Source organism: Vidua macroura, chromosome 4, assembly GCF_024509145.1.
Source record: "Vidua macroura isolate BioBank_ID:100142 chromosome 4, ASM2450914v1, whole genome shotgun sequence".
Taxonomy (NCBI): Eukaryota; Metazoa; Chordata; class Aves; order Passeriformes; family Viduidae; genus Vidua; species Vidua macroura.
Window position 1 is genome coordinate 58,926,879 of NC_071574.1, and position 14,210 is coordinate 58,941,088.

Genomic DNA, 14,210 nt, shown 5'->3' on the forward strand with positions numbered 1-14,210 from the left:
AGGCAGGCCCGGCTCTGCCGCTCCCCGCGGGAAGGGGCGGGGCCAGCCGCGCACGCGCGGGACGGCGGGCGCGGTCACGCGGGGCGGGCGCACGCGCGGTGCGGATGCTCGCGCCGCCGTTCGCGCCGCCGGGAGCGCGGCTCCATGGGGAGAACATGGCTCCCTTCCCCGAGGAGGTGGACGTGTTCTCCGCCCCGCACTGGCGCATGAAGCAGCTCGTGGGGCTCTACTGCGACAAGGTAGCGGACCGGGGCGGCCCCCGCGCCGCTGCCCGGGGCGGGAGGGAGGGTTTTGGGAGTGCGTAGCTGTCAGCGCCCCGGCCCCGCCGGTAACTTCTGCCCTGCGCTGCCGCGGGGTTCCTGAGCCCCTCACGGGCTGCCGGTGCCGCTCCCCGGCCGCGCGGAGCTGGGGCTGCCCTTGCTGCCTTGCTGGTCCGGCCGGCAGGAGCCGTGTCCAGCTCCTCCCGGCGCGGAGGGGCGGCGGTGCCGCGCACGGAAGGCGCCCCCCCGCCCCGGGCAGCCCGGCAGAGCCGCCCGCGGGCCTGGCGCTCCCTGCGCGGGCAGCGCGGCACAGCCGTGTTTGCCAGTCAGGCAGGGCACGGGACCGTGCTCAAGGGTCTGTGCACAGCGTTCTGCTGGTGAGTGGGGTAAAGGTACCCTAGGTATGTTCTTTTATTTTAAATATATGTAATTTTGCTCGTGGACAAAAGTAATTTTTATTCTTGTATCGGGGTAGTTAAATAATCAAGGCTGGTGTGTCACCTGAAAGGCAAACTTCCCTGCAGCAGCTTTGAGTGTTGTGGGAGGGTTTTGGGCGAATACTTCACAGCCAGCACTCCTACTGCAAGAAGTTTTGCCTCCCATCTCCGGGCATAAATGGCTGTTTGGAGAACCAGATTGGCTACAGACATTTAAAAGAACGGTGAAGTTACATGAGAGGCAATTACCATAGCTTACTGCTGCCAGCAGCATGGGGGAGTTCATGCTTCCCGATTTCCAAATGGCACCGTGCACTGTTCTGGGATTCACCAGATCCTTTCGTGTGCCTCTTCCATTTGCTAATAGGTTAAAGAAAACCTAGAACTGTTTTTTGCAGGATTTGCTAACTGGACAGGCTGAACACAGAGTCTAGGGGGAGGAGAAGGGAAGACCTTACATAGTTTCTTTCACTTTGCCTTTTATTTGAGAGTACATTTGCAATCAACTTAATCTGCGGCAGCAGAAAAAATTATGGTATCATAACAGAGTGGATTTTATTTGAGTGGAAACAAACACCCCCACTGACTCCTGGTAGCTGTTTGTAGTGTGTTGTTGACAGTAGCTGAACAGGTTTCATTTAAACATCCAGATCTTGTAGTCACTTGGGTTTTGTTCCTAGAGAGGCATTTTTATCACTTTTATTGAGCCTCCCACAAAGTTTTGACCAAGTTTACCATGCCTGATAAAACTTCCTGGGGAGCAATTACTGTTCTTCCTGAATATTGAAAAAATTGATTAAAACTATCTAATTTGAAATGTTCATGATTTTTCATTTTATAAAAGTTTTTATACAGGAATTTTCTTGCTCCCTTTTTCTTTTGAATAAGGGCAAGCCTGAAGGAATGGCACTTTAAAAAAAAAAATTCAATTTTAGGTCCTTTAACCCTGTTGCAGAACTTGGGGTGTGTGCCTTGACTGTGAGTTTTTATAATGCCAGCTTTGCACCAGAAAAACTTCCAGTTTTGAATTTCTTTCTTGTGTGATTGAGATGCTGCAATTAGGTAAGTCTGTTGTTCTGCTTACATGGCAGGTAATCTCTAAAGCCATGCTCTTGATAACTTTAGTTTGACCTTGAGTGTTCTTTAATTTTATGAATTACATGTTACCTGTGTTCATTGGGTTCCCTGTATACTGTAATATAGTTGCTGCTTTTGTTTGAATGTAGTAAATTCCACCGAATGGTAGCGAGGGTGAAATGGCCTCATCCATCTTTGCTTCTCAAGAGAACAATTACATTGTTTCTGATGGATAAAGTACATAGGAACTTAAATAATCCTTTAGGACAGAGATACAGTTTATTTTGTTCTTCCAGGACTTCATGTGAGACAGAACAGTTAAATTGGACATTTAAGCTGTTTAGTGCTTTAGGAAAGTTATCCTACTTTTTTAACTGTTGCTAGCAAAGATCCCCCTGTACCTTTGCTGCATTCTTAAATGGCATTTTAACCTGTGTTGTATACACTGCCCTGGACTTGGATAATATGAGTAATTAGAATTATGTTTAATAAGGAGATCCACACTGTTGCCAAATCTTCTCCTACTCTGATGGTAAGAAAATTTGTTAAGTGCTGTGAGGATGTCCCCCCTGTAGGTATTGGAGTGCTACAGCAGACAGTCTTTATAACTGAAGTGCTTGTCCTAATGCCTGACGTCATCTTTGCTACAAATAGAGCAGATTCTGTTTTCCCATCTCTAGTGAACCATTCTTCGTTTTCAAAGAGATCTTGTGCCAATTTGCAATTGTAGCCGTGTCCTCCATCTTAGTTATGTGTTCTCTGGCTTCAGCAAACGGATTTATTCTGCTTCATCACGTGGGTCACGCTTGCTGTACCTCAGTGTACTTGTTGCTTTTGTCAGAACTAAGCTGCCATTCTCTTAACAGTTTAAACTATCTGACTGCTGCTATTATGATTGCCTGCCTGTCTTGCTCCCATCAGTGCTTGAGGTGATTCAGGCTCCAAACTGGCAGAAAACATTTTTTTTTCTGAAGCAGGGTAGGTTTTCTGTTGATGTAGTGCTGCCAGCAAGCACCGGTCAGATCGGTACTGAAGCCAGTGGGAGGCAGAGAGTGGGACTGTGACAGCCAGCAACTAGATTGACTGAAGCTACTGTGAAACCTCAGCCTAATTATGTCTGTGTTTTCCTGAAATCTTGTGCAGAATGGGACAGCGCTGGTGTTGAGTAGAGCAGATTTGTCCTTCTGCAGTTCTTTTTTTAACAGCAGCATACTTGCTCTGTGCTTCTCGGAGGGCTGATGCTCAAATTCCCTGTCATTTTTGTCATTAGACTCCTATCCTGTATGGAACACTATGCACTCGTCCAAGTCAGCATGTTGATGTCCAGTGAGGCAGTTTCTGTCATCACATTATGATCTTGTGTTTTCTGCACTTGAGAATGTGCCACTTGTGTAATACCAGCTTTCCACAGCTTTTAGCTGTGTCTGAAAGTATTGTATCTGTCACAAATGAAACAACACAGATTTCTGCTGATAATGAAAATCCCATTTTGGTTTGGCTGGAGACTGGTAGCTTGGGCTTGAGAGCACTGTTCGCAAGTGCTTGAGCTACTCTGTGATTTCCTGTAGACTGAGTTACTTTGCTGTAAGGCAAAACAATACCAAAAACCTTAGAGAGGTCATGATCTGTAACATGTATCATTTTCCTTTTAAGTAGTTTGGCTATCTTATCAAAAGGAAGTCAGATTCTTTTTTCAAAACAAATCTGTGCTGGCCAGTTGTTACTTCTTGTAGCTTCAAGATTGGGACTACTCAAGTAGCAGACTCTGGTGTACTCTGTGTATAGACTGCAATTACATTTTGGCTAGGCCTTCCCCAGAAACAAGACACCGGGTCTTACAGTATGGGATTTCAAACTTCCTGCTCGCTTGTGGAGTTACTGCAGCCAAAGCATGTTTTCAAATCTTTGTATTACAGAATTGCCCAGCAAGTTTAGGGTGCTTTAAGAGTAGGAAAAATGGTTGCACTCTTAAATGCTGTAATAAAGATATCAGTGTTTGATTGCTTGTTCTCACGTCTTTCTGTCTGCCTCTCAAAATTAGTGTGAGGCTTAATACTGTGACTGAGTGGGTGTAATAACTGGCTGCTGCTGGAAGGGTTAATTGCTGATGATATCCTTTATGCTTGTCTGGCCACTTGATGAGCAGCTAGTTCATCTAGGGAACTGAAGCGAAAGGCGATTCAGTAAAACTGGCTCACTAAGAGGTCGAACAAGCTTCAGAACCAGGTTGTCAGTATGGGAGGGAACAGGATGAACCATGGCAGGAGGGAGCAGCTGCTTTAATAGCTCAGCTTTATTGTGAAACCTTTGGGTGTTCGGCAGAAGCATCTAAGGTCCTCCTTTTGTTTGCCTGACTTCAGTCTCCTGTGATCTCATCTTTCTACAAAAGATCTCTGCAGTTATTTCTCATGGTTCAGTAATTGCTTTGGCTAGTTCTTCCTGGAAATTTGGATCAGTTTTGTCATATTCTGGTGACTTAAATGCATTGAACTTGCATAAATACTTAATTAGTATTTTCCTTTCCTAATCCACGCTTCTGACTCTTTGCTAAAAATTAATTGCCATAAATATTTTTCCTAATTAATTTTTTTCATGCAGATTTCAGCAAAAAAGACATTAAGTTTTTCTGTTGTCATCTGCCTTTCCTGTTAAATAGTTGACTTAAAGTATCGCTTTTCTTCTCTTATATAATCTGTGTTCTCTGTCCTCCTGATTTGAAGTCTAAATGCTATTCTGTTCAAGTTGCATTCACTTACCTTTGGCTTCTGCTGAAGAGAATGAAATGTTTTCATACATTAAATTTGTGATTTTCTTATGTCATCTGTAGTATGATGGACCATTTAGTAGAATGATGGACCATTTAGAAGTGAAAAATACTCTGAATGGAATGGATTTGGCATTGTAAAGCATTGGACAGGGCATTATATGACTTTGCCAAGATCATACTTTTTCTGGCAGATTTCTTTCAGATTCTGAAATCTGATAAAATGGACCAATTAACTTGCGACTTACTGTTTCAAAGTGAAATGTTTTTCTTTTGATGCCCTTGAAAGCAGAAAATGCATGTTCCAAGAAGATAAGTGTATCTGGGTTTCTAGTAATAAAAAAAAAAATCCAAGAACTGTAATTAGTGTGTATCAGTGTTAGGTTTTGTGCAGCTATCCTAGAATATGCTTTAACTGATTAAATACTGCAAGTTGTAATTCTTGAGACTTGGCTTTTTGCTTTTGCAGTTAGTGCCCAAGACGGATTAGGCTGGACTGGTGAACTTTTCCAGTGTCCACCTTTGTGTTAGGAACTTGTAGTCAGACTGATGCAGAGGTGCAAAGACATTTTTGCTCTGGTTCTGTTTTGTGAGTTACTGCCGTGGGAGACTTCACTTCAGGGGCTTCAGGTATGACCTCACAGAAGGCCAAAACACCAGGTCTTAGTAGGATCCTGTGTCCTTGAAGGGTATAAAACAGGAAAGAAGTCTTCCATGGCATGTAAAGTAATGTGACACAGATAAATAACAGCATAGTTGCAACTGTTCATCGTTATTTCATTCAAGGCCCTTGTAGCTCATATATTTAGTAGCTTTTTAATTGGTTTTAAATTTTTTTATTCTTTTTAGTTCTTCTCTACAGACCTGGTGACAGGCTTTGTTCTTCCAGCCTTGGTAAGCTTCTGCCTGTGGAAATCACATGGTGAAGGAGGCTTAGCTGATTTTATCAGTGCATCTTGAGCTGTGCTTTCTACTGTGAACCCCAGGAGGATCTGATTTGTAGCAATTGCATCACTGAAAATCTTGGTTGAGATAGTCCCATGTTGTTATTCATATTTTACTGTGAAATGCTCTTCATGATTCAAAACCTGATCTATAAGTGTTCATTAGACAAAATTGACTGTAGATATAGTACAAGACAGTGATATGGAAGACACCAATAAAAATGGAAATACATGAGGTTTTTTTCACTGTTCTTTTATGTTTGGCATTTATCAGCTTGATTTTAGCCCTTGAAAATAGAATATGAGGTTTTACCTTCCCTGTTGCCAGTGTTCTTTGAAAACAAAATAATTCTGTAATTTAGTGTGTCTGAATCTTCTATGCTGTTTGTTGGTTTTGGTTTGTGGGGCTTTTTGTTTGTTTTGTTTGGATTTGTGTGGGTTTTTTTTTTTTTTTTTGAGTAGTTGGGTTTTTTAAAAAGCAATTTCAAGACTTTAGTGATGCTGCAAAACAGCTAGAAGATTACACAGAGGGTTGCATTGAGAAGACAACATCAGAAAGAAGAGCATTTGAAAGCTTTCAATTTCTTGTTGAGTTCTGCCACATTCTGTCCTCCCTGCTTAACTAATTGCTATTATTTTGGGTCGGCCCATTGCCAAGAAAAGTGCCCAGGGTGGAAAACTGATTTCTCCCCTGATTTAACGCTTCACACACATACAGAGGTGGGAGTGTGAAGCAGTTTAGCTAATTCTCTTACTGTTCACCTCATACACATTGCTCATAAAGAGCAAGCCAACGAGAGGTAACACTGAGGACAGTCGTTCTCTTGGCTAGGCTACCTCAGCACCTGAGTTCTTCCTTGGGGACAATATCAACTGAACTTCTTGGGGATTCCTAAGTAAGACATGGCTTGTAACTGGGTGTTACTGGTGCTCCAGCCAGGTGAAAAATGAACCCAGTAAAAGGCAGAGCTCCTCGCTGGATTAGTACACCAGATGGGTTCATCTTGCAGCTGCATGATTGCTAGCACATATTCCAGGGAAGCAGCAGGATTGTACAGTTAGAGCAGGGCTGCTCCTTTGGTGTGTTTCCTCCTCCATACCCACGCCCTCATTTCCAGCAGATTAAGTATAACATGAAACCGCATGCTCTTACTGCTGACACAGGCACACCTTGTTATGGTTTTTGTTCCTCCATTTTCTTGTGCCTGAACTTGAAATAAATACCTCTGCAGAGTCCAGGTTTGTCCTCTGAATTTTAGTGCTACTGCATATGCAGAGTGCTAATACCTAAGAATGTAACAGTGAAAAGATACAGCTGACTAGTAATGCCAGCTCCTTTTTCTCCTGGTGCTATTCTATTCTAAGAATCAGTTGGTTTTTTTCATAGGATTGTAGAATAGGATAATAGAATATTCTGAGTTGGAAGGGACCCATCAGGGTCATTGAGTCCAATTCCTGGCCTTGTGCATGAATCCCAACTCCAAGAGTCACACCATGTGCCTGACAGCGTTGTCAAAAAAGTTCTTGAACTCTGTCAGGTTTGCTGTAGTGACCAGTTCCTTGTGGAGCCTGTTCCAGTTCCAGGCTACCTTGTGGGTGAAAAACTTTCCTGATGTTTATCCTGATACCTTTTTTCTTTTAATCAGAATGATCTATCAGCTCCATAATGAAAAATATTTTACTATTTTTAAAATTAGTTTTAAATCTAATGAGCTAACTAGTGGTAGAAGTCTAGTTTACACTGATTATCAGGAATATTATGTTATTTATTTAATATCCTGTGACTATCAGCTGATTGTCTTAATGTGGTTATACATGGAAAACAGAATATAGAGAAATGACCTGTCAAAAATGTAACTCGGGATGACACATGAAAAAGAACAACAATTGATCAAGAAGACCAGGAAGAAAAAAATATCTTTAATTTTTTTAGATTCCAGACTGAATTTTTAAGGTTAATGGTTGTTCAGAATTCATGTGCTGATAGGGAAAACCTTCATTTGAAGTTAAGCGGCTTGTGAATTTATAGCCACATTAAACTTTTTAGCCTTGAGAAATTATTCCATTTTAAATTTGTGAAATCTGTAGGAAGAGTGGAAAAATAAATATTTTTCGCTTCTTTTCTCCTTCCTCAAATTTTTGTAGTTTTCTGGCTTGTAGTTGGGAATAGAGATACTTGTAACTGGGAATGCTGGCATGCAGCATAGTCGTCGCTTACTACTGTGCTTGTCTGATAAGAGCAGCGTACTTTTTCTTTATTCCTCTTTGCTGCTTTCTCCTTGTCGGTTCATAGTATGCTTGGAAGGAAGAAACAAACATTTTTGACTCCTTAAATGTATTTTTGGCATAGTTAGTAGGAAAAAACTGTTTCAGTTTACTCACTGTAAACTAACATTGCTGGAAAATTAATTTCCTTCTTCTAAGAAGACATTTTTCTATATTAGCCCATGTATAAAACACTTCCAGAAACCAAGTTACATACTGTGTTTTGTTTGGTTGTTTCATTAGCAGTTTTGAACTTCCTTATTTATTCACAATATTTTGGATAGAAATGTCTAGGTCTTCATCAGATAGAAAGTTTCATTTTTTTAATGAAAGCACTAAGGCCATGAGGGAGATGCAAGAGTTGAGTGTAGAGTTATTTCAGTTGAGTGTCATGAACATGAAGCAGTGTCTGAAGAGCAATTGCTGTTAATATTGCCAGTATTGGTATCTTGTTCTTAAGGCACAAAATTTAAACAGTGTGTTTCAGGAAGGAAAGATGTATGTTTGCTACAAGTCTGTACATTCATCTTGACCTTGTTAATGACTCTCTTATAGTCCAATAATATGGGCACTCACCTAAAACTGCTATACTTGTCTGAGCTACAAAGATTTTTCAAGTATGGCTAGGCTTTAATTGCATCATTTATTTTCTTTTAATAAAAGTTTAATAAATAAAGTGAATTTAAAAGCTCCTGGCTACTTCTAGACGATGCCTGCATCAACCATAAGTCTCTGAAGTGTTTCAAACAGATGTTGCAATACAAAGGACTGACTGTTGTTTGGACAGTTGCTCAGGCAGTTTGGATTATGAATAATTCTTAAATTTCAGGAGCCACTGAAACTGTTGCTCTTGTGGTACTGCTCCTCAATTAGAGTTTGCATTCCAAACACAAACCCAGTTGTTCTATAATGTAGAGCTGTTTAAATGTAATGTCTTCGGAAGCCCAGAAAGCTCCCAAGTTTCTTGAACACTGGTGGCTGTGGTTTAGTGTGGTGTATTTTAAGCCTGTTCAGGGTTCTCACATGCGCTGTGCTTTATATTTTTGATGAAAAATCCATTATACTGTCCATTTCGTCCTCCTTGCCATTCTCTCTTTGAACTTGGCGATGTGTGATTTTTTTCTTCTTGCACTACTAAACTCCTGCACTAGTTTTCCTTGTTAGAGCTGGTGAAAAGTGGACCTTGGAATGGAGTAGTTGCTGTCTGTTAATAGTCTTGGTCCCCCATCATGAGACTTCATCAATCCTGGTAATGAAATTACAGGCTTGACCAAGTGACTTTGTTGCTAGGCTACCTGTCCTCTGAAAAGCCAGTTGTTCTCAGCTTTGGCTGACCTTTTTAATACAGTGATTTCTGATTCAAGTGTAGTTACTAAACTTCAGTATCCTCTCCATGAATATACAAGTGCTTCATGTTACAATGGCTTCTATAGCAATCCATTTCTAACAGACATTCTTAAATCACATGCACAAAGAGATTATTTATTCCAGATTTGTGGATGACAATAGGTAGATTCAACAGAACATTTTGAGTCTTGAAAAGGCTTTGAGTCAAGATGACAAGAAGATGCTAGATTTTTATCAGAACCAATTTCATGATTTGTTTTAAAAGCCAACAGCAGAATACAGTGGATTTGTGGAACCTTCCTGTTACCCACTTCAGCAGTCTTGTTTACATTTTTTATGTCAATCAAAATGCTAAGCATTTGGGAGCACATGGGATTCTTGGAGGAAAAAGAGTCTTTGGAGACTGCCTCCAGTCACTTTGTGGGTCCTTATGGGTAGAATGAACTGTATCAAAACTGTCCTTAATCAAAGGAAATGCCACCTGAGAAACCACAGTTAGTTATTGAGATGTGACTCACAAGGTGCTGGGAGGTGAGGAGGCTGTCTTGAGGAGTTGCTTGTGTGCCCCTTGCCTGTGCTGGCTCAGGCTTCTGCTTTTAACTGTGGAAAGTCAAGCCCTCTGTTTCATGTAGTGCCACTGCTCCTAGCGCTGCATTCTCTGGCCATAGTGTGGGATTGAAATGGCCTTTGAAGCCAAGATCTTCCCCCATTAGGAATACAGAACAATATATGCTTGAAATCCTAACAGTGTGTTACAGACATCAGTTTTTTCTGACTTCTGTCAGTAGTTGGTCTAAAGCGTATTGGAAAAAAAGAGAAAAAACAAAAACACCTCTTAAACCTCGCTGTGTTTCTCTCTCTTCTGGGGCTAAGTAACTTTGCCTTTCCATAGTGAGAGTCATTTTGCTCATATGTACAGCATGTAATGTACAGTGTGCACAGCTGTCTTGGAGTTGCATAAGGATTTGGCAGGTGTCCAGCATGTTTCAGTTGCATTTAGCTGGTGGCTGCCAGGAAGTGGCAATGCAATGTCACAATGAGTAAGTACATTTGGGGGTTTTTAATGAAAAAAAGTTTTGCTTATCTCAATTTGTAGTTGTTTTTGATGTAAGTAATATATACGTCTCAGATTCCCATTTCTTGTAAAACTCATAGATTCCAGAGTCTTTGTAGCTAAGCCACTTTTGAATGTTGCAGTAGCTTGTTTTCTGAATTGGAGTCTACTTTTAGAGTGCTTGGTCTTGTATATTGCTGTTGGCTATGATTCTTGAAGCGGCACATGGAATAAAGCATAGGAATGGAAAAGACTCTGGTTTTCTATATTCACCGAAGGAAAATGCAGTTTTAAAATGCATTGTTGCTGATGATGACTGTACACATGTAAAAATGGCACTACTGTATTAGCTAGAATTTTGATCTGTCTCGATTTGTTGGGTTTTGCTCCATTGGAAAGCTCCTCCAACAGCTAATGTAGTTTGTATTCACTGGTAGGACTCAGTATTCCTTGTGGATAGTATGTCCCTAAGGATGGGCTCAGGGGCCTATGTTAATGGCTTTTTGGTATGGACAGAAATGAGGATTGGGAAAGGTCCTGTCAGTAATGTGCCAAGCTGGGGAGATTGCACTGGCTTCCGCCAGGAAATCTTTCTACATTTGTTTACCTCAGTGTTTCACAAGATTTGGTTTATGTTGCTTAAATACAACTTTGATTTTAATGGCTTCATTTTATGTTAAAAACTGAAGGTGTTTACCTTTTATAAGTAAGGGAAGCGATGAATTCCTTGGAGTTGATACCTATTCTAAGGATTTAACTTGAGTTTGACATGATTTTAATTGTTTTTTTATGACCTTTTCTTTTTCCTAGCTTTCCAAGACCAACTTCTCCAACAACAATGATTTTCGAGCTCTGCTGCAATCTCTTTATGCTACATTCAAGGAATTTAAAATGCACGAGCAGATTGAAAATGAGTGTATCATTGGTTTGCTTCAGCAGCGTAGCCGGACAGTGTACAATGTGCACTCGGACAACAAACTCTCAGAGATGCTTAGCCTTTTTGAGAAAGGGCTAAAGAATGTAAAGGTAAGTAGACTATGACATATTTGTGACCTGAGGAAAACATGCTGTGATTACATATTAGTTTGCCTTGGCTCTTCTTCATATTCTTTATGAGTGAAACTAAGGAGGAAGAAGAAACTTTTGTGTTTTTTTGATACTTTCTAGTCCAAAACACAAATTCTTTTGCCATTCACCACAATTACTAAGTTGCTAGTAAAAAGTCTTTTCAGAGATGTGTTTTGTGACAGACAGTCTTCACTGTATAATTTGAGAAGTTTTGGAGGGATAGCAGGGAAGTTTCAAATGTAAAAACTGTTCAGCTAACTGTTCAGAAGTTCCTGGCTATAGAAATAATGGAGTTTTATTCATTTGTTAGGAAACCTTGAGGATCTTTTTTTTTTGTGATTGTTTTTACAAATGGACATGATTCCCAGACTTACAAAAAAAAGCAGCATTGTTTTATTCTGTGGCTCATGTACTCCTTCCAGTAATCTGTGGCTCAGCAGCCCTGTTAATGGTCCAGTCATCAAAGAACTCTAAATATTATTTCTGCATCTGGCTTTTTTGACAGCAACTTATCTCTAAGTTCTTCTCCGGTAGAATTCTTCTTGAATTCTTCCATGTCTTTCTCTTGGGGTACTCAACTCAATTCTTTCTTTGCCCCATAAGAACTGTAGTCTCCAGTAGTCATTTGACATTCCACATTACATTTCTGGTATGTGTGGTCCAGATTTTTAGTAAGAAAAATACTAAATACGCAGTTGATTGACTCTGTTTTACCATCTAAGCCTTGTTTTGACTTGGGAACCCTACAAATGATTTTTTTCCCTATGCATAATAAACCTTAAATTTAGTGTCCATTAACAAATCAGGAAATGAATAAGGAAATTTAACACTTGGCTTTGTGTTATACCTTCTCTGATGGGATGCTAGTGTTATTCTGTTACTAGATTTCTTAAGTGTGCAAAACCAGATTTCTTTAGTGGTTAGTTTAATTTAAACTGATGGCTTAATCTTGTCTCTGTAATAGTCACGGTTTCTTGATGTTGTAGAAGCTTGAAAAGAAAAACAACATTTACAGTAAGAGTTAGAAGGAACTTTAATGTGTTACAATTACTGGGCAGTTTTCAGAACTAGCTGCTTATTAGTGACTCAGAGAATAATGTAACAAATGGATACATGAGGTTGGATGAACTTGAATGTTTACAAGTCAGTTACATCTTTATTTAAGAGTTCTTTCAATTTCCAAAGTAAAAATCTGTACAGCAAGTCTGACTGTAAATTCTGATTATAATTTAAAAGTTAGAATTTTAGAATGACTAAGGTAAAATGTGTTCAGTTAAAAGATTAAGTAGAGCTGTTTTTTCCTAGAACACTTTATATACAAACCATGCAAATACTTAAATTAGTCTGCTACTACTTTGAACTTTCTGTGAGATTGTAGATTGGCAGATTTCAGTCTTTGCTCCAGAGTAAAAATGGGATTAGAGAAATGAGTTCATATGTGCTAAGACAATAAATTGGGCTCAGGCAAGAAGAGAATTCTTTGCTCTGCCTGTTAACAGGCCAGTACACAGTGTCAGCATCATTAAGTAAGCACGTTCTTACCATGAAATAGAGCAAACCTGCTGCATACATGGGAAGGGCATAATGGGCTTTCCTTTGAACCACTACTTTATTGGACAGTTCAATCCTTGGATGACTGGATGAGATTGGGTAACCATTAAGTCTTTGCTTTCTTCTCAGAATGAATATGAACAGCTAAACTATGCGAAACAGCTGAAGGAGAGATTGGAAGCCTTTACCAGGGATTTCCTTCCTCATATGAAAGAGGAAGAGGAGGTAGGTACAGATTTTCTTCAAATGTGATTAAGATCTTCTTTGGGGTCTGGAGGAACTGAATAGGGACAAATGACTTAGAGGTACATTGTTTTTTTAGTTCTCCGTTTTTATTACTATGCTAATTTACCTTCAGGACTGTGGTGTCATTGTTTAGTACTCTGGAAAGTGACATGTTCTGAAACTGAGTATATAGGAAGTTTATGCTGAAATTCTAGTTCTTGAAAAAATTGGTAACAGAAGTCCATTTGGACTAGGATTGTTTGCAGCAAGTAGTTTAAATGGATATGTAGCAAAACCTAAATGAGAAAAGAGACGTCCTGTAAACCAGTGCTTCATGACTCAAACTGACACTCCCAAACAACTTGTGACCTATATTTGAAACATAGACTAGTACTGCCAGTCTGATGATTTATGGGTATCCAAAAACTGGGAGGCATCTTCTTAAGTCTGTCCATGGGAAGTCTTTTCTCATGTTTTCCTTCCTTGCTACTTTCCATGTGAGTACCTTGATAAGTTATATGGGTTAAGCAACTTTAATCCCTTCGTTATTCTGGTGGGGAAAACAATTTAAACAGCTTGCCTGATACTGTGCTATGATCTGTTAGAAAGCAGGGGCTTAGAATTTAAAACTTCCATGGTCCTGTCCTTAGGTTCACTTAATGCATGACATGTTTTACTTTGAGAGAATTTGAAACAGGAAATTCTCCGTTGGTAGGTCTATTGACTATTTATGTCAGCACCAGATTTTTTTTTCCCTTTTTCCTTTGTGTTAGGTTTTTCAGCCAATGTTGATGGAATACTTCACTTATGAAGAGCTGAAAGATATTAAGAAGAAAGTAATTGCACAGCACTGCTCACAGAAAGAGGCTGCAGAATTCAGAGGTCTCAGTAAGTGGAATCAAGCAGAAGAGCTTCAGAAGGTCTTTAAGTATTCTGTGGATGAGAAGGCAGATCAAGGTGAAGTATCTAGTTAAAGTAACTTTCAAACTGCAGTTGTTTTCTAAAAAACCACACCTAGTGATGTAACTAGTGATGTACAGGCAGAAAGAGTAGTTCTTATAAAATGGGTGTATCTGCAAACCAGTTTTGAAACTTCAGATACTTAATTGTTTGATACGGGCATCTTGGCAGGTTGTAATGTAGATAGTGCTTCACTGTTTACCTGTTCTCAACAGTCGTCTTCTCCCTTCCCTCCCATGTTAATATTTCATACAATAA

The 14,210-nt window shown here is 40.0% G+C and overlaps 1 protein-coding gene across 4 annotated transcripts in view; it reads left to right on the plus strand.

Moving 5' to 3' along the window:
• Positions 1 to 100: 100 nt before the first annotated feature.
• FBXL5 (F-box and leucine rich repeat protein 5) overlaps positions 101 to 14,210 on the plus strand; it is a 32,662-nt gene continuing 18,552 nt past the window's right edge. For 2 of the 4 annotated variants that reach the window (XM_053976137.1, XM_053976136.1), the window contains exons 1-4: positions 101 to 239; positions 10,959 to 11,174; positions 12,897 to 12,992; positions 13,766 to 13,949. In XM_053976137.1, the coding sequence (XP_053832112.1) occupies positions 105 to 239; positions 10,959 to 11,174; positions 12,897 to 12,992; positions 13,766 to 13,949 (631 nt within the window). In that variant the 5' untranslated portion in view covers positions 101 to 104. Of the gene's footprint in view, positions 240 to 10,115; positions 10,135 to 10,211; positions 10,582 to 10,958; positions 11,175 to 12,896; positions 12,993 to 13,765; positions 13,950 to 14,210 lie in introns of those variants that run through there. The other 2 variants (XM_053976138.1, XM_053976139.1) reach the window with 2 other exon arrangements.